This window comes from Silurus aristotelis, assembly GCF_946808225.1.
Source record: "Silurus aristotelis genome assembly, chromosome: 4".
Classification (NCBI taxonomy): domain Eukaryota; kingdom Metazoa; phylum Chordata; class Actinopteri; order Siluriformes; family Siluridae; genus Silurus; species Silurus aristotelis.
Window position 1 is genome coordinate 11,309,566 of NC_139577.1, and position 23,386 is coordinate 11,332,951.

Sequence of the window (23,386 nt, forward strand, 5' to 3'; positions counted from 1 at the left end):
CTCTCTCTCTCTCTCTCTCTCTCTCTCTCTCTCTCTCTCTCTCCCTCTCTCTCTCTCGTACACACATTTACACACACTTTTGATTTAATCTTCCACTGTATTCGAATTCTATGAATTAAAATGTATTTCCAAGAAGACAAAGTGAAAGAAAAAGTACAAGAATCTGTTTCTCTCGAACAGATTAACAGAAAATATAAACATAACCCCTTCTTTTTTTTTGGTTTGCATAGGGAAAAGCGCATTCATTCAGGTTCATGGTGACTTTTTATGTCTCTTGACGAAATAAAGAAATTGTCCAAATAGTGACTGATGCCCTTATTGTAATGTTTGTTTGATAGATCTAGTAGAAAATAATAAATTTCTCACATCATTTATTCCAAATAGTCACCATGTACAATCTCCCCATGACAAACACATGTTGGACTGCTCATGTCTTCACTGTCATGCTCTGCTTAAGCAGTGACATGTTCTGCCTCGCTAATCAACAGGATTATTCCATGACTTTTTTGACGTTTACAGGCCTGACCAGTGGTCTGTTCACAAACACAAAAAAATTGAGAAACACGACCAGCAATTGAGATTGAATGCCTTTTCAAACCCATTTTAGTGTTGAACCAGGTGGTTCTTGTGTTTTTGACATGAACTGTTGACTCGAAATGTCTTTTGCCTTTTAGTAGCGGATTTTTAGATGCATGTTTGCCAACACTGTTCTCTCGCTTTTTAAGATTCGCATTAAGAAGCCTTCACTGAACGGACTCCTGGTGTGATGAAACATGACAAAGGTGGAATTCGCTCATTTGTTCTTCTTGCGAAAGGGGCACAAAACAATGAGGGAGAATATGGAAATCATTACCATTGGAATAAAAAGTGCTCCTGGCGTTTCACCTTCACAACAACTTATCTGCAAGCCAACTGACAGGGAAAGCTATCGTTTGCTATCACTGTGGCTATTAAAGAGCAGAGTGACAGTGCTAGCTGTTATTAGCAATGTTGGATTCATTGTAAAACGAAACAGTACTGTATTTTAATTCTGTCTAAAAATGTAACCAAAAGAAAATGTAAAATACTTGAAGTCCTTGTGTCTATGTGGAAAGGAAAGCACACCCTAATGCTTGAATTATATGGTTTTATATATTAGGATATAATAAAGAAGAATCTGGTCCTTATCATGTTTTAACATAAGGTAAATACAACCTCACATGAACAACACATGACAAATTACACTGTCATTATTATAACTTTTTTATGTTTTTTTTTTAAATATTTACACAAATCAAGACGACATGGAGAAACCAAGTATGAAAAACCAAATACACCTTTACTGCTTCGGTAAGATATTAGCCAGGTGCTGCTAATAAAATACCTTTTAAATAATTGATCGTCAGCAAGTGTGACCACCTCTGTAAAAGCTCAAGTTTTAGCATTATGCTGGTCTGAAGCATTCAGGTGTGTGTTAACACAACATCAAAAAGGAAAGAAATCAGCAAAGAAGCAATTGTTGCTGCCCATCAATCTGGGAAGGGTTATAAGGCCATTTCCAGACAATTTAAAGCTCATCATTCTACAGTGCGGAACATTATTTACAAGTGGAAAACATTAAATAGAGTATCCAATCTTCTTGGGATTGGCTCTCCCAGCAAATTCACCCCAAGGTCAGACCATGCAATGCTCAAGAAAAATTGCTGAAAACCCAACTCAGACTCTACAGGCCTCCGTTAGCATGTTAAATTGTGACAGTTCTAGACGGTACAATTAGTGAAAAACTGAACAAGTATGGTTTGTTTGAAAAGTTTGCCAAGAGAAAGGCACTTCCTTTTTTAAAAGAGCGTGGCTGTGGCAGGACCTTAAGGGAGCTGTGCATAAACAAATGCTGTGAAAAAGAGGGAGCCAAATAATCTTCTACAACAATGTGAAAAACTGATAGTCATCCAGAATACGATTCCTTAAAGTTAAAGAAGGTTTAATGGAATTTGAATGCATACTTAGTTTTTTACAATTGGCTTATAATGTTGTGGTGTAATATATTTTGTTGTTGTTTATTTAAGGTTGCATTTATCTAATTCTAAGACCTTGCAAGGACCAGGTAATTTATTATTATTATTATTATGTCCTGATAAAATTATATATTATAAACTATAGAATTCAAAAAGGTTGTACTTTCTTTTTATCATTTGTAATATACCCAATAAAATGTTCTTAGATATCATAAGGACATCTTTTACTATACAGACAAAAGATGGTTGACACCTGTCCTTTTTTATTGATTTTACAATAAACTCCACTCTTCTGGGAAGATGTTTCACTAGATTTTGGAATGTGTTTGTGGAGATTTCAGCTACTGATGTGGGTGAGGTGAGGAAGCCTGGTGTGCAGTCAGTGTTTCAATTCATGCCATAGGTGCTCATTAGGAATGAGGTCAGAACTAATATAGCAGGCCATTCCAGATCTTACACTCCAACCCATGTAAAGCATATCTTCATGGAGTTCACTTTGTGCACAGGGGTATTGTCATGCAGAAACAGGTTTTTGGTCTCCTAGTTTAAGGGAATGGAAAATGTAATACTACAATTGGGCACCCCAAACAGTTTTGGGGAAGAGCCCCATGTGTTCCAATACTTTTGTCCATTATAAAGTGTTTACTTTACTTACAGTAAGTGGCTACTGACTTCTAATAAATGTTCCTTTTCACAAGTAGGGCTTTGTAGTGACTCTCAGGACACGCCTCAGTCTCCACAGTGTTGTGATACGTCATATTCACGTAGCAGCAGTGGTGCTGAAAGAATGCGCTCCAGAAACCGTTTAGCGAGGAGAATCTGCATATCAAATATTGGTCACAAATTATTGCCCACTTTCTACATTATAAAAGTTTATATATATATATATATATATTATATATACTTATTATACAACTACTAACATGGCCAAGACCAAAGAGCTGTCCAAAGACACTAGAGACAAAATTGTACACCTCCACAAGGCTGGAAAGGGCTACGGGGAAATTGCCAAGCAGCTTGGTAAAAAAAGGTCCATTGTTGGAGCAATCATTAGAAAATGGAAGAAGCTAAACATGACTGTCAGTCTCCCTCGGACTGGGGATCCATGCAAGATCTCACCTCGTGGGGTCTCAATGATCCTAAGGAATGTGAGAAATCAGCCCAGAACTACACGGGAGGAGCTGGTCAATGACCTGAAAAGAGCTGGGACCACCGTTTCCAAGGTTACTGTTGGTAATACACTAAGACGTCATGGTTTGAAATCGTGCATGGCACGGAAGGTTCCCCTGCTTAAACCAGCACATGTCCAGGCACGTCTTAAGTTGACCATTGGATGATCCAGAGGAGTCATGGGAGAAAGTCATGTGGTCAGATGAGACCAAAATAGAACTTTTGGGTCATAATTCCACTAAACGTGTTTGGAGGAAGAAGAATGATGAGTACCATTCCAAGAACACCATCCCTACTGTGAAGCATGGGGGTGGTAGCATCATGCTTTGGGGGTGTTTTTCTGCACATGTGACAGGGCGACTGCACTGTATTAAGGAGAGGATGACCGGGGCCATGTATTGCGAGATTTTGGGGAACAACCTCCTTCCTTCAGTTAGAGCATTGAAGATAGGTCGAGGCTGGGTCTTCCAACATGACAATGACCCGAAGCACACAGCCAGGATAACCAAGGAGTGGCTCTGTAAGAAGCATATCAAGGTTCTGGAGTGGCCTAGCCAGTGTCCAGACCTAAACCCAATAGAGAATCTTTGGAGGGAGCTCAAACTCCGTGTTTCTCAGTGACAGGCCAGAAACCCGACTGATCTAGAGAAGATCTGTGTGGAGGAGTGGGCCAAAATCCCTCCTGCAGTGTGTGCAAACCTGGTGAAAAACTACAGGAAACGTTTGACCTCTGTAATTGCAAACAAAGGCTACTGTACCAAATATTAACATTGACTTTCTCAGTTGTTCAAATACTTATTTGCAGCTGTATCATACAAATAAATAGTTACAAAATCATACATTGTGATTTCTGGATTTTTTTTTTTAGATTATGTCTCTCACAGTGGACATGCACCTACGATGACAATTTCAGACCCCTCCATGATTTCTAAGTGGGAGAACTTGCAAAATAGCAGGGTGTTCAAATACTTATTTTCCTCACTGTATATATATATATATATATATACACAGTACAGACAAAAAGTTTATATATATTATATATACAGACCAAAAGTTTGTACACACAATTATATACATAACAAAAAAGTAAACTGAAAATATGTCATATTGTAGGTTCTTCAAAGTAGGCATCAAGAGAATGCCAAGAGTGTGCAAAGTAGTAATCTAAGCAAAAGGTGGCTACTTTAAAGAACCTACAATATGACATGTACTGCATATATATATATATATATATATATATATATATATATATATATATATATATATATATATATATATATATATATATACTTTATATATATATATACTTTATATATATTTACTTTATATATATTTACTTTATATATTTATATATATATAAAGCAAGAGAGAGAGAATGTGTTTGTGTGTGTCTGTGTGATCACGTAGGGGTCTGAAATTGTCAACGTAGGTGCATATTATCAAATATTAACATTGACTTTCTCAGGTGTTCAAATACTTATTTGCAGCTGTATCATACAAATAAATAGTTACAAAAATCATATATTGTGATTTCTGGATTTTTTTTTTTAGATTATGTCTCTCACAGTGGACATGCACCTACGATGACAATTTCAGACCCCTCCATGATTTCTAAGTGGGAGAACTTGCAAAATAGCAGGGTGTTCAAATACTTATTTTCCTCATTGTATATATACAGTGAGGAAAATAAGTATTTGAACACCCTGCTATTTAGCAAGTTCTCCCACTTAGAAATCAAGGAGGGGTCTGAAATTGTCATCGTAGGTGCATGTCCACTGTGAGAGACATAATCTAAAAAAAAAAATCCAGAAATCACAATGTATGATTTTTTAACTATTTATTTGTATGATACAGCTGCAAATAAGTATTTGAACACCTGAGAAAGTCAATGTTAATATTTGATACAGTAGCCTTTGTTTGCAATTACAGAGGTCAAACGTTTCCTGTAGATTTTCACCAGGTTTGCACACACTGCAGGAGGGATTTTGGCCCACTCCTCCACACAGATCTTCTCTAGATCAGTCAGGTTTCCGGCCTGTCGCTTTGAAACACGGAGTTTGAGCTCCCTCCAAAGATTCTCTATTGGGTTTAGGTCTGGAGACTGGCTAGGCCACGCCAGAACCTTGATATGCTTCTTACAGAGCCACTCCTTGGTTATCCTGGCTGTGTGCTTCGGGTCATTGTCATGTTGGAAGACCCACCCTCGACCCATCTTCAATGCTCTAACTGAGGGAAGGAGGTTGTTCCCCAAAATCTTGCAATACATGGCCCTGGTCATCCTCTCCTTAATACAGTGCAGTCGCCCTGTCCCATGTGCAGAAAAACACCGCCAAAGCATGATGCTACCACCCCCATGCTTTACAGTAGGGATGGTGTTCTTGGGATGGTACTCATCATTCTTCTTCCTCCAAACACGTTTAGTGGAATTATGACCCAAAAGTTCCATTTTGGTCTCATCTGACCACATGACTTTCTCCCATGACTCCTCTGGATCATCCAAATGGTCATTGGTAAACTTAAAACGTGCCTGGACATGTGCTGGTTTAAGCAGGGGAACCTTCCGTGCCCTGCATGATTTCAAACCATGACGTCTTAGTGTATTACCAACAGTAACCTTGGAAACGGTGGTCCCAGCTCTTTTCAGGTAATTGACCAGCTCCCCCCGTGTAGTTCTGGGCTGATTTCTCACCTTCCTTAGGATCATTGGGACCCCCACGAGGTGAGATCTTGCATGGAGCCCCAGTCCGAGGGAGACTGACAGTCATGTTTAGCTTCTTCCATTTTCTAATGATTGCTCCAACAGTGGACCTTTTTTCACCAAGCTGCTTGGCAATTTCCCCGTAGCCCTTTCCAGCCTTGTGGAGGTGTACAATTTTGTCTCTAGTGTCTTTGGACAGCTCTTTGGTCTTGGCCATGTTAGTAGTTGGATTCTTACTGATTGTATGGGGTGGACAGGTGTCTTTATGCAGCTAACGACCTCAAACAGGTGCATCTAATTTAGGATAATAAATGTAGTGGAGGTGGACATTTTAAAGGCGGACTAACAGGTCTTTGAGGGTCAGAATTCTAGCTGATAGACAGGTGTTCAAATACTTATTTGCAGCTGTATCATACAAATAAATAGTTTAAAAATCATATATTGTGATTTCTGGATTTTTTTTTTTTAGATTATGTCTCTCACAGTGGACATGCACCTACGATGACAATTTCAGACCCCTCCATGATTTCTAAATGGGAGAACTTGCAAAATAGCAGGGTGTTCAAATACTTATTTTCCTCACTGTATATATATATATAATGTGTATTTGTTTATTTTGCATAGTCTTATACTCTACATTAGAATTAGATTCAGGCAGCGTTCTGGCCTGCTTGTCTTCTTTTGTCCTGGATCCCATTATGATTTTTTATTTTTTATTTTTTTGACACTTAAATCAAGCATCATATTCTAGCACAAGCACTTAGCGGAGAATGTCATGCCTTAACAACAAGCAATCACTCAACTCTCACTTCAGTGCTGGCACAAGACCTATGGCTTTTTGTTTTTCGGTGGCAATCAGTAAATGCTCTGCACCATTGTACATTAAATCAACAATATCCACAGACACAATTTCCCGAAAGAGCTGTGAATGACTAAGTGCCTATGTATTTGCTGTTCGGTTGTGTATATGCTCTGGGTTCGGCTGTGTGTGGGTTGCCATAATAAGCCTTAATCACTTAATATGTTTTGAGTGTATATTCAACTACTCTATATGAACAAAAGTATTGGGACAACTGACTTGTCTAGCCATATGTGGGTTTTCCCCCAAACTACTATTACAAACTTGGAGGCACAGGATGTCTTTGGATGAGGTAGCATTGAATTTAGATTCACTTGAGCAAGGAGACCCGTACCTGTTCCAGCCTGTGCACAAAGTGAGCTCCACAAGGATATAGTTTACATGGGTTGGAGTTAAAGATCTTGATTGACCTGCTATAGAGTTCTGACCTCAAGCCTATTGAACACCTTTGGGATTATTTGACCTCTACAACCTACAACAGTACCTGACTTTACTAACACCCAAAATCCTCCCAGAAAAGTGGCGGTTACTATAACAGCAATTGAAGAGTAAATATTTAATGGGATGTTCAAAAAGCACTTACTGTACGAATCTTATAGTCTGGTGTCCACAAACTTCTGTCCATGAAGTGTATTTCTTGCTTATTGATTTGTTTAGTCAGAGCACATATTTATTTGATGGCCCTTTCTCGTTTCTGCTCATATGACAATTTGAAGAGTGTTTTTCTTCGCATCAGCCATTTTCCATTTCTGAATTTATCTTTGTGCCTTGAGGATTTTTTTTGCAAAGGTTGACTCATTTCAATTAAAATAATAAGCAGGGGTGATATTAAAAATAAATAAATAAATAAATAAATCTGCACCAAATCGCACTCATCTTAATGAAGGGGTTTGGGGGACGTGCAGGCAGTGACTGAACACGCTGAATGTTAAAGCTGCTTGCTTTGTGTGTGTGTGTGTGTGTGTGTGTGTGTGTGTGTGTGTGTCTGTTTGAGACCAGTCCTACTTCTTGCACCCTCCTTTTTTTATTTCTCAAGCTTCTGTCCCTCATGTTTAGTCTACATATTGGCCTTAACATCATTATATTTCTTTCTTTATATCCTTATGTTTGTGTTTAGCATCCACTCATATTTTATATACATTTTATGTCATTTATATCATATTTTTATGAGATAAAAAAGTCATTAGGTGCACAAAACCATGTCCATCTTTGGATTGAAGGCTGTTTATGTAAACGAGACTGTAGACTGTATCCCAGGTCTCCTCAACTCACCTACTCATGACTTTACTAACACTCTTGTAGCTGAATGAGTGCAAATCTTCAAACTCCAAAATCTAGTGGAACATCTTCCAAGAAGAGTGGAATGTTAAAAAATAAAAACAGTGTGCATTAACTTTTTCAGCAATTTAAGCTACAGGAGATCATCTGTTGGATCAGACCACACGGGCCATCCTTCGCTCCTCATGTGCTTTAGTGAGCCTCAGCAGCCCATGACCCTGTTGCCGGTTCATCACTGTTCTTGGACCACTTTTAATAGATGACTGACCACTGCAGACTGGTACCAGCTCACAACAGCTGCAGATTTGGAGATACTCTGACCCAGTCGTCTAGCCATCACAATTTTGCCCTTGACAAACTTGCTCTAATCCTTACACCTGCCCATTTTTCCTGCTTCTAACACATCAACATTGAGGACAAAATGTTCACTTTCTGCTTAATAATATCCCACTCTCTAACAGATGCCACGATGAAGCGATAATCAGTGTTCTTCACTTCACCGCTCATAATGTTATGCCTGATTGTTGTATGTAGATTACCTATGTCGGTATTTAAGTAGAAGCCAGATATGTCTTAAAACCAAAAAAATTAATGAGCAAAAATCAATGGTGGATTCTAAAAAGATGGAAAAAATATTATCACCCATTGTGTGTAAAGTCTGTCTATGAAAAAAAAAGAAAAAAAAAAGGTCATAGTCTTCTCGAATGTGAAACTGATATACTCTTCTCTCATGCCTTTGTTTCTATCAGTGAATGTCCGCTTTAACTCCAGTCATCCCGTGGCGGTGGAGGTGGAAGAAGGGACAAGTGTATCCGAGCTGAAGGAGACGGTGGGACGGTTGCAAGGTGTTCAGCCTGATCAGCTGCGGGTTATTTTTGCTGGAAGAGAGCTCAGTAGTGATTCCACCTTAAAGGTAGTTGCACTTTTATGACTTTAAGCCTTTCTGCCTGTTTGTCTGCTGTTTGTCATGCTCTCTCTCTCTCTCTCTCTCTCTCTCTCTCTCTCTCTCTCTCTCTCTCTCTCTCTCTCTCTCTCTACTTTTTGTTTAAACAGCAAGATTATAGATCTTGCATTAGAATCAGGGTCAAATTCAGTGTTAGGTGCAGCTGCTCTTCTAAAGTTAAAGATTTAAGATTTTTATTTGTCACAAACATTTATATCACGGTTATATACAAAATACAAAATGTAAACCTGATTAAGAACCCCTTACCAAACGTGTGCATTAGATAAAATCTTCCTTTTCCGGCTTCTCCCATTATGGGTCGCCACAGTGGATCATCCGTCTTCATACCCCCCTGTCCTCTACATCTGCCTCTTTCAAACCAACTACCTGCATGTCTTCCCTCACATCATCCATAAAACTCCTACTTCGGTCTTCCTCTTCTTTTTCCTGGTGGCTCCATCCTCAGCATTCTTCTACCAATATATGTCCCTCCTCTGCACATGTACAAACCATCTCAATCGGGCCTCTCTCACTTTGTCTCCAAAACGTACTATTATGCGATGTCCCTCTAATAAGCTCATTTCTAATCTTTAGCTCTGCTACCTCCAGCTCCAACACACTCTTCATTACTTTGCAATGTTGATTCCAGGTACCTGAACTCCTCCACCTTCTCCACCTCTCCTCCCTGCAACCGCACCCCTCCACTCTCTTCCCTCTCATTCACACACATGTACTCTGTCTTACTCCTTCTGACTTTCCTTCCCCTTCTCTCCAGCACGTACCTCCACCTCTCCAGGCTCTTCTTAACCTGCTCCAAATACACAATGCAACTCCTTCTGACCTTCTCTATACTTCTCTATCAACATTCTTACAGCAAATAATGCATCTGTGGTGCTCTTCCTCTGCATGAAATCATATTGTCGCTCACAAATGGTCACCTTTTCTCTCAGCCTGGCTTCCACTACTCTTTCCCATAACTTCATTAGTGTCCAACTTCTCATACAGCTCCTCATATGCCTTTGCCTTGGCTTTTGCCACATCCCTCTTCACCTGCTGCCGCATCTCCTTGTACTCCTGCCTACTTTTCTCATGACTCTGCCGATCCCAATTCTGTTTTGCCAACCTCCCTGTGCTCTCCTGCACTTCCTCATTCCACCACCACATCTCTTTGTCTTCCTTTTTATTTCCAGATTTCACACCAAGTACCTTTCTAGCTGTCTCCCTTATCACTTCTGCAGTAGTTGCCCAATCATCCAGCACCTCTTCACCACCCCTGTCTGACCTCTTCCCTGAACCTCACACTACAGTCTTTCTCCTTCAGTTTCCACCATCTTATTCTTCTTTCAGTCCTCACTCTCCTCCTCTTCTTCTTCACCTTCAAAACAATCCTACAGACCACCATTCGATGCTGTCTAGCTACACTTTACATTGCCAACACCTTACAGTCTCCAATCTTCTTCAGGTTTCATCTCCTACATAGAACATAGTCCACCTGTGTGCACCTTCCTCTACAATTCTAAGTAACCCTATGATCCTCCTTCTTCTTAAAATAATATTCATCACTGCAATTTCCATCCTTTTAGCAAAGTCTACCACCATCTGCCCTTCCACATTCCTCTCCTTAAGGCCATACCTAAAACTCACTTTCTCATCACCTCTGTTTCCTTCCCCTGCATGCCCATTAAAGTCTGCCTACTATTGGTTACAAAACCTGTGGCGGTTGTTGGGAACCCAGGCCTTGACCGATCCGGTATGGAATTTCAGTTTGTGATCTGCATATTTGATTTGGCATGTCTTATGCTGGATGCCCTTCCTAACACAACCTTCCCTGTTTATCTGGGCTTGGGACCAGCACTAAGAGTGCCCTGGCTTGTGCAAACCTAATGGCTGGGTTAGATAAAGGGGACTATAAATATAAAATAAGAGCAAAACGTTTCGAAAATAGTTTTGTAACATGCCAACCAATGGCAGCACAAGGCTGCATGTACAGTCACAGGAAGCAGCAACCTTCATAAGTTAGTGTGCCATAAGACATAGTCCTGTGTACATCAGGAGCTGTGCAACCAGTGCTGTTCTGACCACGTGCGGACCCTGACACCGAGCTCTCCTCACACGTGAGTTTCTCGCTGGAAACAACATGATCTCACTACTGCACCCACCATATTCTCCAGATTTGGCTCCTGCTGACTTCACCCTCTTCCCAAAGTTGAATATCCAGCTCAAAAGTCAGCAATTTGACACCATTGTGGAGATCCAGCGCAAATAGCAAAAGGTGCATGGCATGCTTCGAAAAGAAGACTTTCAGAGCATACTGTATTTCAGAAGTGGCAGGAAAACCGGGAGTGCTGTATTGCTGTGCAAGAGGACTATTATAAAGGTGATAGTGTGTAACCTTAGATAAATATAGTACTTTATTGTAAACAGAGCTAGACTTTAAACTTCCTTCCTTCCACCTCGTATGTTTAGATGTGCAAAAGTACATTACAAAAAATGTAATGAGGTATGACAATAGCAAACCAAAAACAGTAACAATTACAGTGTAAGGTGCTGTGTGCAATGCAGAATAAACACAAGTATGATTGTAAAGGAGAACTGAGCATGAGAGGATTATGGGATAGTTGAGATGTGCATGCTCGCATTAAGAAGTCTTATAGTTTGTGGGAAGAAGCTCCTCCTAAGCGTCTCAGATTTGGCCATCACACAGCTAAAGCATTTGCCTGATAGCAGCGGACTGAACAGGTAGGTACTGTGGTGATTAGGGTCCTATATGTCTTAACAGATCTGTTTCTGCTTCGACTGATGTATATATCTTGCAGGAATAGAGCAGACCTTAAAAAAAAACCCCAAATAAATCAAGTTGTGCTTAGTACTGAGTTGTATTCCTCTCTCTCTCTCTCTCTCTCTCTCTCTCTCTCTCTCTCTCTCTCTCTCTCTCTCTCTCTCTCTCTCTCTCTCTCTCTCTGTCTGTCTGTCTGTCTGTCTGTCTGTCTGTCTGATGGATGCTGAAGCCTGTCAGGGTAAACAGAGCCTAGGGATCTCCTGAACTTTAGTCCGCAGTGCTTCATTAAGTTTGACCTTCTTAATTATGCATTAAAGCAGCTCCACACACACTGCGCACTCTCAGGTGCACTCAAAGGAGTCAATTAATGGTCATAGAAGGGATACATGCGATATCTGCAAAAGGTCTTTCTCACACTTCTGTTCCTTGCTTAGAGAATCCTTCCAGTCCAACCCCCCCCCCCCCCCCCCCCCCCCGCCTCTTTTTATAATTGCAGACAGGGCCAGTAAAATGTGCAACCTTTGGTTTTTCTATGTTCTGTTTTTCCATGTGGTTAATGACGTGAACAAGTTCTTTTAAAAACATCTATGACCTTTGAAACATGTCTAGCCTTCATGCTCTATGTTGAGTATGTTGATTAGAGTAGTGTAACTATAGTAACTTAAACACTAATACCAGTCGATACTAAACCAGAAGCCGCAAGATATTTACCCCATTAATGTATCTTTTTTAAATAACCCTATTTTTTCTGTTTGGTCATTTGCCTATTCTTACCCACTAGACACTGTATCTATCCAGATGATGGCTAGCACACCACATGGATCAGGCTAAAAGCTATATTCACCTGTGCAGCGATTAAAATTAATAAAAATGTATTGAATTGAATTTAATGTGACTCATCTCTTTCGATTTGTCACATTTAATTCAATTCAATACATTTTTATTTGCAGAGCGCTTTTAACAAGGGACATTATGGGCTTTTCTCTGGCCGATGCCAATATTTAGAAATCAGGGAGGCCGATGGCCGATATTTTTTTCTTTTTTTGCCCGATATGTTTGGTTGACTCCCCCACCCCCATCTCTTAAAATCGAATAGTTAATTAATGAAACGTGATACAGAAAATTGGTTTAATTAAACATTTATTTTATTGATTACATTTCTTTATTTTATTTAACAAAGCACAAGACCCTCCAATCAGTGCACTTGTTAGCAGGTTTTGGTTCCCAGTCCTACCTGTAGCCTAAACTACAGCTGGGTAAAGGATTGCTAACAATACAGTTCCAAACATTTACTCCCATTCTCTCTCCAAATGTTATTTTCATTCTTTCTCCAAATGTTATTTTCATTCTTTCTCCAAATGTTATTTTCATTCTCTCTCCAAATGTTATTTTCATTCTCTCTCCAAAAGTAGCATCATATTTAACCAATTAAATAAATAAGGCTAGATTAAGAGCCAAGAACAAGAATTTAAAGACCAAGCTGTCGGTTGCAACTTAACAGACATGATTGAAAAAGATCATGCTTGTTTTATATATTTACAGTTGTAGGTCTTCTGGTTTTCCTGTTCGAATGCCGAATACACACTACTGCCACCTGTGGTATGGGAAAGTTAATAATAAACTTTCTTTCGGCTTCTCCCATTAGGGGTCGCCACAGCGGATCATCCGCATGTTTGATTTGGCACATGTTTTTACGCTGGATGCACTTCCTAACGCAACCCTACCCATTTATCCGGGCTTGGGACCGGCACTAAGAGTGGCTGGGGTTGGTTCTCTGACTGGGGATCGAACCCGGGCCACAGCGATGAGTTAATAATAATGGCCCTTATTTACAGCACAGTCGGCCGATGCAGAGTAATTAAAAAAAAGTCCCAATTTATCGTCCCTCCGATCAAACGGTCGACCTCTACTGTTAATTTGCAGCAATTTGGAACCATTTCCAGCTCCACAATGTGGTCTTCAAGTACACATGCCATCTACTTTCTACAATCTCATTTGTAGTTGCTGCTCCAAGTCACTCCAATTTTGCAAAGAGCTTAACTTTTTCAAATTTCTCGCATGTCATTTCTTACATGGACAGGGCCACGTATAATCTTCGGTGTTTGCTGTAATGCTTTGAAAATGAATGGTATCACTCTCTTACTGCAAACTTGTGTATGTGTAAATGTGTCACTGTAAACTGTGTCCAAGTATAGAACACTTGAAGAAAACCACTAACTGCTGTCTTCTGCATATTGTACATGAGCTTGCAGATGCCCAGAGTTTCACCAACCGCTAGTGATTGACAGAATAATTCCCTTTTTGCTCTCTCAGATTGGCTGTGACATCACCAGCGTTCTATCATTTGTTCACCCAGGGATGATGAAAACCTCTTTTCATGCACCTTCCTGAAGTCTTGTCTTTATTCCGCTCCTTTGAAAGACCCAACAAACCCATAAAACATCACACTGAACACACAGTGCCACAAGTGCCCACAAGCCATCCAGCATAAAAAAGGAAGCCCAAATTGCTCACTATTGGATTGTTTTCTTTGGATCGCTTCAGTTCAATACCAAACCCAGTAGTTAACACTTTTAATTGAAGTAAACATTTTAAAACAAAGTAAATAGAGCAGAACAAATTGGTCCTTTATTTGTTCACTGAGGTGATGTTAGCTCTCTCTCAGCTGTCTTTTTTTCTTGTATGGATTATGAAGATTAACAGCAGAATAAACACGAGTTTTGCGCAGACGGGAGTCTGTTTGTTTCAAATGTGGGGGATGCTTTACGCCGTTCTTCCAGATTGGCACATAAAATAAACGATCGCTGCTCTGTCAATAATGTTTCAGGCATGTAATAGGGCTCCTGTTACTATTTACTTACAAATTACTTCAAGTTCTGTGGCGTCATTCATTTTTTCACATTGCAGCAGCTGTGAGACTGAATAAAGACAGTAGAGAGTACCAGAGATCCTGGCCTTATTACCTGCCACATCCAATCAGGATAGAGCAGTGGTTGAAGTCTGTACAAATGTCAAATTCATATAGCAAATTCATACAACTGAGCAGCTATGGGATTAAGGGCCTTGCTTAATGGCCCAGGACTAGTAGCTTGGTGTAGCTTGGTTTTGATTACCTTCAGATCCATAGTCTAATGCCTTAACCACTAAGCTACCATCCCCCATACTACTGAGTTCACTCAACCAAATACTCTTTATATTACTAGTAAATAATAGTTCACATTGTTGCCAACATAACGGAATCCACATTAAGCTTAGTTTTCAAAGTCAAAGCATGTGCGTTGATCCTAGCTCTGAAATGTAGAGAAAAAGCACAACAAATCATAAACCTTTTAAAACTAAACATCTTTTGGAAGACTGGATTTGGACTACCGTATTTTCCGGATTATAAGTCGCTACTTTTTTCCCACGCTTGGAACTCCGCGGCTTAAACAATGAAGCGGCTAATTTATGGATTTTTCCTGGTTTTTTTCCGGTTTCACAAGCTTCAAACCAAAAAACTGAACCCCATAACATTAGACCAATGAAAATGCAGAACGGATTCAGGTGAACCAATGAAACTCTTTATATTAAATCAGACGCGCTCCCACTGAAGGGAAAAGGTACTAAATCCATTCTGTTAGATAAAGAGGATAAGGTAATATTGCTATAGAGAGTTTCATTTAATAACAGATTCCTACACAGCACATTTAATTAATGTGTGCAATAAGGCAAAGAGAGGTTCATTTTCCTCTTCCTGTATGCCTCAAAGCGAGATAAATGATAGTTACTTTAATCTGCCCTTTTAGGAATGTGTTCTTACTCTAACAGCCCTCTAAGTTGAAAATCTAAGTAGATCTACCGTTTGAAGAATTGTTGTCCCAAAGCACTCATTTACGGGCAAAACACTGTGCGGACCACTTACTTTTACTCTTATTAGCCTATAATTCACCAATTATCAAGTGCTTAAGCATGCATGTTTAGACTTATTAGGATTTGACTAGTTCTTGTTGTACAAAGCAAGTGGCAGTGATTAGGTGTATATACAGTATATATGTATATATATATATATATATATATATATATATATATATATATATATATATATATATATATATATATATATATATATATATATATATAATGTGTGTGTGTGTGTGTGTGTGTGTGTGTGTGTGTGTGTGTGTGTGTGTGTGTATATATATTAATGACTGCTCGTCATTTTTATTTACATCGTTTATTGAAATTAACAGTTATAACATCAACAGTTAAAATGTTTTCAAAATTTTACAGAAAATGCTTCATTTAAATACAAAATAAAATTTATCCTAATAAAATTTTATAAATCTTACTAATGCAATACACTTTATTTTATTTATTACTTTTAGTAATTGATTAAATTGGCAAAAAATAAAATTTATAAAATAACTGTTCTCCTTATTTCATCATATTTTAACAAATGTCTGGAACATTTGGTGCAACCCAGATGAGGATGGGTTCCCTCTTGAGTCTGGTTCCTCTCAAGGTTTTTTCCTTATGCCATCTCAGGGAGTTTTTCCTTGCCACAGTTGCTCATCAGGGACAAACATAGTTACAAAGAACATATTTACGTTTAATCACCACATTATCTGTGTAAAGCTGCTTTGAGACAATGTTCATTGTTAAAAGTGCTATACAAATAAAAATGAATTGAATTGAATTAAAAAAAATACACAATATTCCGCACGTAAAACAAGCATTGCATTTGGTACACATGTGCACCATACCGAAAGTCCTGTACTGAAACAATTCAGTAAGAAAACGTGTACCTTTGCACTCCTAATTCGTTAAGTTTGACCTTTTTCGACCTTGACAGACTTTTAGAATAAACGATGTACAGGTGCTGTTTGTCCATCATAAAATATCCATAATCAGCCATGATATTGAACCAAAGTTAATGAATCTTATTTATATTTTAATTCCAGATGTATACATTGGGCTTGTAATGTACAGTGTGAAAGAAAAGCCATCATAAAAACAATTCTATTTCCTAGCATGGAGGCTGAGTCTATGATCAAGACGAAGTGTTATAATGTTGTGATCTAGAAGTTTGTGAAAATGTGTGTGTGTTGTGATTCATCTCACGTCGGTGCAGTAGCGTCTGAGGAGCTGGCGTGTGTGTAGCTGCAGGCACAGGCAGTCTCTGCTGTTTATCTGTCCGTGCCGCGGGACTCGTGGTCTGACATTTGTAGTGACGAGAGCAGCATTCGCTGTAATTCGCTCTATTAGCTTCCTCATCCCTGAGGAGTACCGACACCACCTCTCTCTCTCTCTCTCTCTCTCTCTCTCTCTCTCTCTCTCTCTCTCTCTCTCTCTCTCTCTCTTATTTTCTGTCCCACTCTGTCACTCACTCTGTGTTTCTCTCTGTCTTCCTCATACATCTCCCCTCCCGCCTATAGTTTGTCTCTGTCTATTACATTCAGCCTCTTTGTTCATCATTTTTACACATTTCTTGATTATTTCTGGTCTGCCAGTTATGAACTGTTTGTACGAGTGGTGTCTGGTCTTACCTGGATGTGAAGAAAGGTACTAAATGCTACTCACTGGGTCTAGAAAGGAGCAGAACTAAACATCTGTGGTATCTATTCACTTTAATGTTATTGCGTGATATTCTGATATTTTGCAGTGGATCTTTGTTCAGGTCAATAAAAATAACGGGTTGGTCTAAAGCACTGGAATAAGCAGGTCTAATATTTAGCTCTATGAGAGCAACTTCACGTCTCTGAGGATGTTATGCTGCATTTAACTTCATATTTAAATGGCTAGCTTTTCTTCTCATTTTTATCTTCTTTTCCGAAGCAATGGCTTGCTGGTCCTTTAGTGCCAATGACTCATGAGAGAGATCGTCCCTCTCTGATTTCTGTTTGACTCAGCTTCTTTTCTTTTTACTTCTTCCTTTACTTTTCTTTCTTGTTTTCTTGTGATCTCACCATAACAGGTTGCTTTCTCGAGATCTTAACACAGCAAAAGTTGTTTTCTTGTTATCACAACTTGATTTACTTGTGATCTCGCTATAACAAAAGTAGTTTTTTCGTTATCAAAATAATTTTCTCGTCATCTCGCTATAACACAAGTTGTTTTCTCGTTATAACATCTAAGCTGTCGATCACTGAGAGACACAGAGCTATTTCAGGTAGAGTGAGTCCCTGATCAAAGTTAAAACTAATGCAATCATCCACGCTGCTGCTTCTATAACACTTTCTTATGCCGAATACACGGTTTGTTATGTGAAAATTAAGTCGTGATCAGAGAAAACACAAAAGAAAAAATGATCAGAATGCATGGCCTCTAAAAACTTCCGTATCTTTTCCCTCTCCATCAGTTTTTTGTTGTAGGAAAGCAGTTGAGACAGCGCTTTATATTTCTGAGGTTAACCCGAAATTACTGGGCTTGGAGATTATTTGCTTTCCTTTCCTGCACCCTGGCCTCTGATATGACAGACTCCTCGTTTCAGTTTTGTTTACCAGCTCACTCTTGCCGACTGTAATCGAGTTTTGACGCCATCGTCCTCAGCTTTACGTCGGGCTGCTCGTAGTTGTTCGACTGAGCTGCCGTGGGACTTGGAACTCCCTGCTCAAATTAGTCACACAGTCTTCGTTGGCTTTGTCTCTCTTAACATAGCTTTTCCTCACCATCTGCTTGTATGCTCATATGTGTGTGCTTGTGTGTGTGTGGCAGGAGGTTACCTCAGTATCTCTGTCTGCCTCAGCAATCTGTTTTCCCAAACACACGTATATTTTATCAGAGTTGCAACAGTCGGAACAGCTCATCAGGCTTCCAGGCCCATTTTTGCAATTGGATGTTAAAAATATGTACTAATTGTGTTTATCCGTGGTTTAGAATGACAAAGCTTTTTGCAAGTGTATTAAAAAAATATCCAGCATCATGAGGTGAGGTGTGGATGTGGATTTGAATGAGACGTTCCCACAGCGGAGCCTGAAGTTTCTTTACATCACCGCCAATGCGCTTTTATAAATGCGAGACAATGAAGTGGAAACGGAGTAAACAATGTGCTGTTTGCATTCAGCGCCTCCGGGATGCGCCACGAGCGCAGCGTCAAGCTACTTCCAGACGAATCTTTTTTCGTATTGTCGAGCCATATGAAATGGCTTTAACCTCTGATGACCTTGGCAAATTGTGCGCAGTCTTTCAGGCTGCTTATGATTCGGAATGAAGGCCTCATTGATTGCCTCCTCACTCTTTAAAATTTAAATTCTGTCATTGTGCGCCTCAAAAACGACGTGAAGCATTGCGTATGCAGCCGGTCCCCGTCTTTTAAAACACTGGCATGTTGTTTGGGCTTTCCAAAGAGCACGTCATAATTTTGGAAAGGTCATATCAATGCCGAGCGAATGCACAACAGATTCACGATCGGCTCGCAATCCTCCAGAGAACGGAGACAGACACTGAACAGGGCTTAATTGTTCCTTGTGTTTCCTACGTGCAAATATCCTTCATAATCGTTGTTTTTTTCATTTCATTTGCAGTTTGTAGTACAGTGGGTCCAAAAAGTTGCAGACCACATATAAGATTTTGAAAAAATACACACACACACACACACACACACACACACACACACACACACACACACACACACACACGTGTATAAGTGGCGGGCCGTGCATTTGGTACCTTGGCCTTCAGTGAGGACTTCCCCGACTTAATCCACCATATACAAAAACGCAATATAACAACGCGTGACATTACAAAAAAAGAGAGGCATTTTGCAAATGGGGGTGAATACCATTTTATTAAAGCAAGAAACCCAGTTAAGAATCCAAACCTCTACACTACCACTGCGCCACCTACATCATCTGGAGCAGTTCAGAATCAATATTTGTCTGATTACAATAAAAAAAAAACAAAGAAATAAAAAAAAAAAATACAAATCTGCTCACTCTTGCATACTTATAATTTGTACCGCTTCTCAGAGGCTGTAATGCAGTGGTACCACTTGGATTCACTGGTCTGGAAGTGGTGAACAATCCCTTATCCTGGCTGAGACAAGGTAGCTAGCTTCGGGGTTGGCGGACCTCCTCACGATGTCTAGCTTTCCTTGAAAATGTATTTTTATGAATGTCCGAGACCAAATAGATTTCTCTTCTACAGTTCGTGTAGGCATAAAACGTCTTGTGTGCAGATCGCTCAGGTGTGTTTTGCCAGTCGAACTTGGTTGTAACAGTTTCCCTCTGAGCAACCAATCAGAGGACGGAAAAATGCTGACTCTATTCTGGGCCAGCTGTTGAAATCTGATTGGTTAAAGGCTATTTCTTAAGGAGACTATGGTAAAAAGACCAGCAGTACAGACTTTGAAGGCTGTGGGCAGATTAGATTGACATGGCAGCACATAGCTAATAATAATAGCTAGCATATAAATAAATTGAATGAATAAATAAATATCTAGTGTTTTTCTTAAATGCAGACATTTTGTTAAAGTCTGCTGAAATAAGTAAAACTGTTAAATAGAACTTTAGAAAATGAAATATTAAATAAAAAAAATACACACACACACACACACACTACCCAAATGGGGTCTAACAGATGTAAACTATTTCATTCCTTTTTTCCAATCATTTAATTTAATTTACCCAATGTAATTTGTGTCAATTTAATTGATTACTCAGTTTAATCAATATAATAAAAGGTGTATTGCATTAATTTGATGTATTCTATTTTTATTTTGATATATATATAATTTTTTTGTTTAAACCGTTGTTCACAAATGTTAACAATAATAAACAGTGTTAATAAAAAAACAACAAACAATTTTGTTTTGCATTTCGTCCCCGAACTGTACCGAAATTGAACCAAAGCATCACTTAAATATCGAGGTATGTGAAGTTGTGATGCCTATTTTTTACTCACATTGTGAAAATAGTAAATATCTCTATTGACTGACTAGTGCTTTCAGACACTACATGAATATATGTGCTGTATTACAGTGGTGAGATAATTAGGACTTTCAAAATGTCACTTTAGAATTGAGGATTAACCTTTAACCTGTATAGGCCTGGCTGATTAGTTGTTCAGCTTCAAAGATATTCAATAACTGTATGACTTAACAAAAAATCTGATAGGAACAGGTATCAGGTATTTATGCTATATGGACAAAAGTTTGTGGACACCCACACATAAGATTTATATGTGCTTTTTATATGTCTCATTCCAGATTTTGTCTCCATTTCCTTTTATAATAACCCCCACTCTTCTGGGAAGATGTTTCACTAGATTTTAAAGTGTGCTGTAAGTAAAGTCAGGTACTAATGTACAGTGATCCAATCCATCAGATCTTAGAGTGCTGTCAGAGCTCTATAACAGGCCATTCAACCAGATCTTCGTGAACCAGATCTTCATAGAACTGGCTTTGTGCACAGGGACATTGTCATGCAGAAACAGATTTGGGTCTCATAGTTCAAGTTAGGGAAAATTCTAAGACATTCTAAACAATTGTGTGCCTCCAACTTTGTGGTAACAGTTTCTACAAAGTTTTTCCGAATAGTATAGTTATACTAGTTGTGTGAGTCCTGAATGAAATTCTGGATTTACAGACAGCTTCTTGGAGTTTAGGGGTTTTGTTTGCTTTGCCTATATTATTCTAATGGTTCAAATTGTCTGTCTGATGTTCTCTCCTGCAACCAAATTAAGGCTACAACCGTGTTATTTCTAAAACCTTCTGAGAATCGATCAGCAGAACAGCGGGACATGTCAGGCGGACGGACTAATCCATTCAGGTGTGCCGAGTGTTGTCAGCGTGACCCTTTCAATCACAGGGTTCAGCTGACACAAGAGGCCTTTTGTCATTTATTACAAATGCAACGACAAACTCCACCATGCTATCATAAAACTTTTAAAGCACTATTGACCACAGTAATATTCCATATCCACAAAGGCTGGCTGTTAGAGAAGATGCACTCTGACTCTTCAGACATCCATCATGCAGCATATAATCAATGATCATTTCCATGCAGTCTTCACTCGTGTCCTTATAAGTATCTTGTCCTTATAAGTAATCACACAGTATCTAAGGTTGACCTTGAGTACATGCCTGGGGGAAAAAGAAAAAAAACCCAAAACGGCAAAATATGCAGCTTCTTTTTTTTTTAAACAACAAATCGTTGGTTAGAAAATGTGGAAGAATTTAGTACTTAGTACAGGATTGGTTTTTTTTTACCATTTTATTGGTGTTTAAACCATGTTACCCAGCCATTAGGGTTGTACAAGCTAGTGCACTCTTAGTGTTGGTCCCAAGCCAGATAAATGGAAAGGGTTGTGTTAGGAAGGGCATCCAGCGTAAAACGTGCCAAATCAAATATGCGGATCACAAATCAGAATTTCATACCGGCTCGGTTGAGGCCCAGGTTACCAACGACCACCACAGGTTTTGTTAGCCGACAGGGTACTGGTGGAAATTGGGCTACTGTTGGCCAAAGGAGGAGAAGAAGAGGAGAAAGACATCTACAGAGACGGCAGGGAAAGGAAAAGTGTAGGAGAGTGGAGGTTTGGGTTGGTACTTTAAATGTTGGTACTATGACTAGTAAAGGGAAAGAGGGAGCTGATATGATGGAGAAGAGAAAGGTAGATATGTTGTGTGTTAAGGAGAACAAGTGGAAAGGGAGTAAGGCCAGTAACATTTGAGAGGGGGTTTAAACTGTTCTATTAAGGTGTGGAGATAAATGGTGTAGGGGTGATCCTGAAGGAAGAGTACAGTAAGAGTGTAGTGGAGGTGAGGAGAGTTTCTGATAGGGTGATAAACATGAAGCTGGAAGTTGAAGGGGTGATGATAAATGTCATCAGTGCTTATGCTCCACAAGTGGGTTGTGAGATGGAGGAGAAGGAAAAATTCTGGAGTGAGTTAGATGAAATAGTAGAAGGTGTACCTAGGAAAGAAAGATTGGTGATTGGGGCAGACTTTAATGGGCATGTAGGTGAAGGGAACAGAGGTGATGAGAAGGTGATAGGTAGGTATGGCTTTAAGGAGAGGAATGTGGAAGGGCAGATGGTGATAGATTTTGCTAAAAGGATGAAAATGGCAGTGGTGAATACTTATTTTAAGAAAAAGGAGGATCATAGGGTGACGTATAAGAGTAGAGGAAGGTGCACACAGGTGGATTATGTTCTATGTAGGAGATGCAACCTGAAGGAGATTGGAGACTGTAAGGTGTTGGCAGGGGACAGTGTAGCTAGACAGCATCGGATGGTGGTCTGTAGGATGGTTTTGGAGGTGAAGAAGAAAAGAAGTAGAGTGAGGACCGAAAAAAGAATAAGATGGTGGAAACTGAAGGAGGAAGACTGTGACAGGGGCTCGGTGGAGGTGAAGAGGTGCTGTATGAGAAGTTGGACACTAAGGAAGAAGAAAAGGATTTGTACCGATTGGCCAGGCAGAGGGACCGAGCTGGGAAAGATGTGCTGCAAGTTAGAGCAATAAAGGATGGAGATGGAAATGTGTTGACTAGTGAGGAGAGTGTGTTAAGAAGGTGGAGGGAGTATTTTGAGCAGCTGATGAATGAGGAAAATGAGAGAGAGAGAAGGTTGGATTGTGTGGAGATGGTGAAGCAGTAAGTGGATAGGATTAGTAAGGAAGAAAAGAGAGCAGCAATTAAGAGGATGAAATGTGGAAAGTCGGTTGGACCAGATGACATACCGGTAAAAG

At 39.5% G+C, this 23,386-nt stretch overlaps 1 protein-coding gene across 1 annotated transcript in view; it reads left to right on the plus strand.

The window, feature by feature from the left end:
- The window catches only part of prkn (parkin RBR E3 ubiquitin protein ligase), a 162,550-nt gene that overhangs the window by 45,094 nt on the left and 94,070 nt on the right, over window positions 1–23,386 (plus strand). The window contains 1 exon segment of the mRNA XM_083540027.1: window positions 8,749–8,912. Within this exon segment, the coding sequence (XP_083396153.1) occupies window positions 8,749–8,912 (164 nt within the window).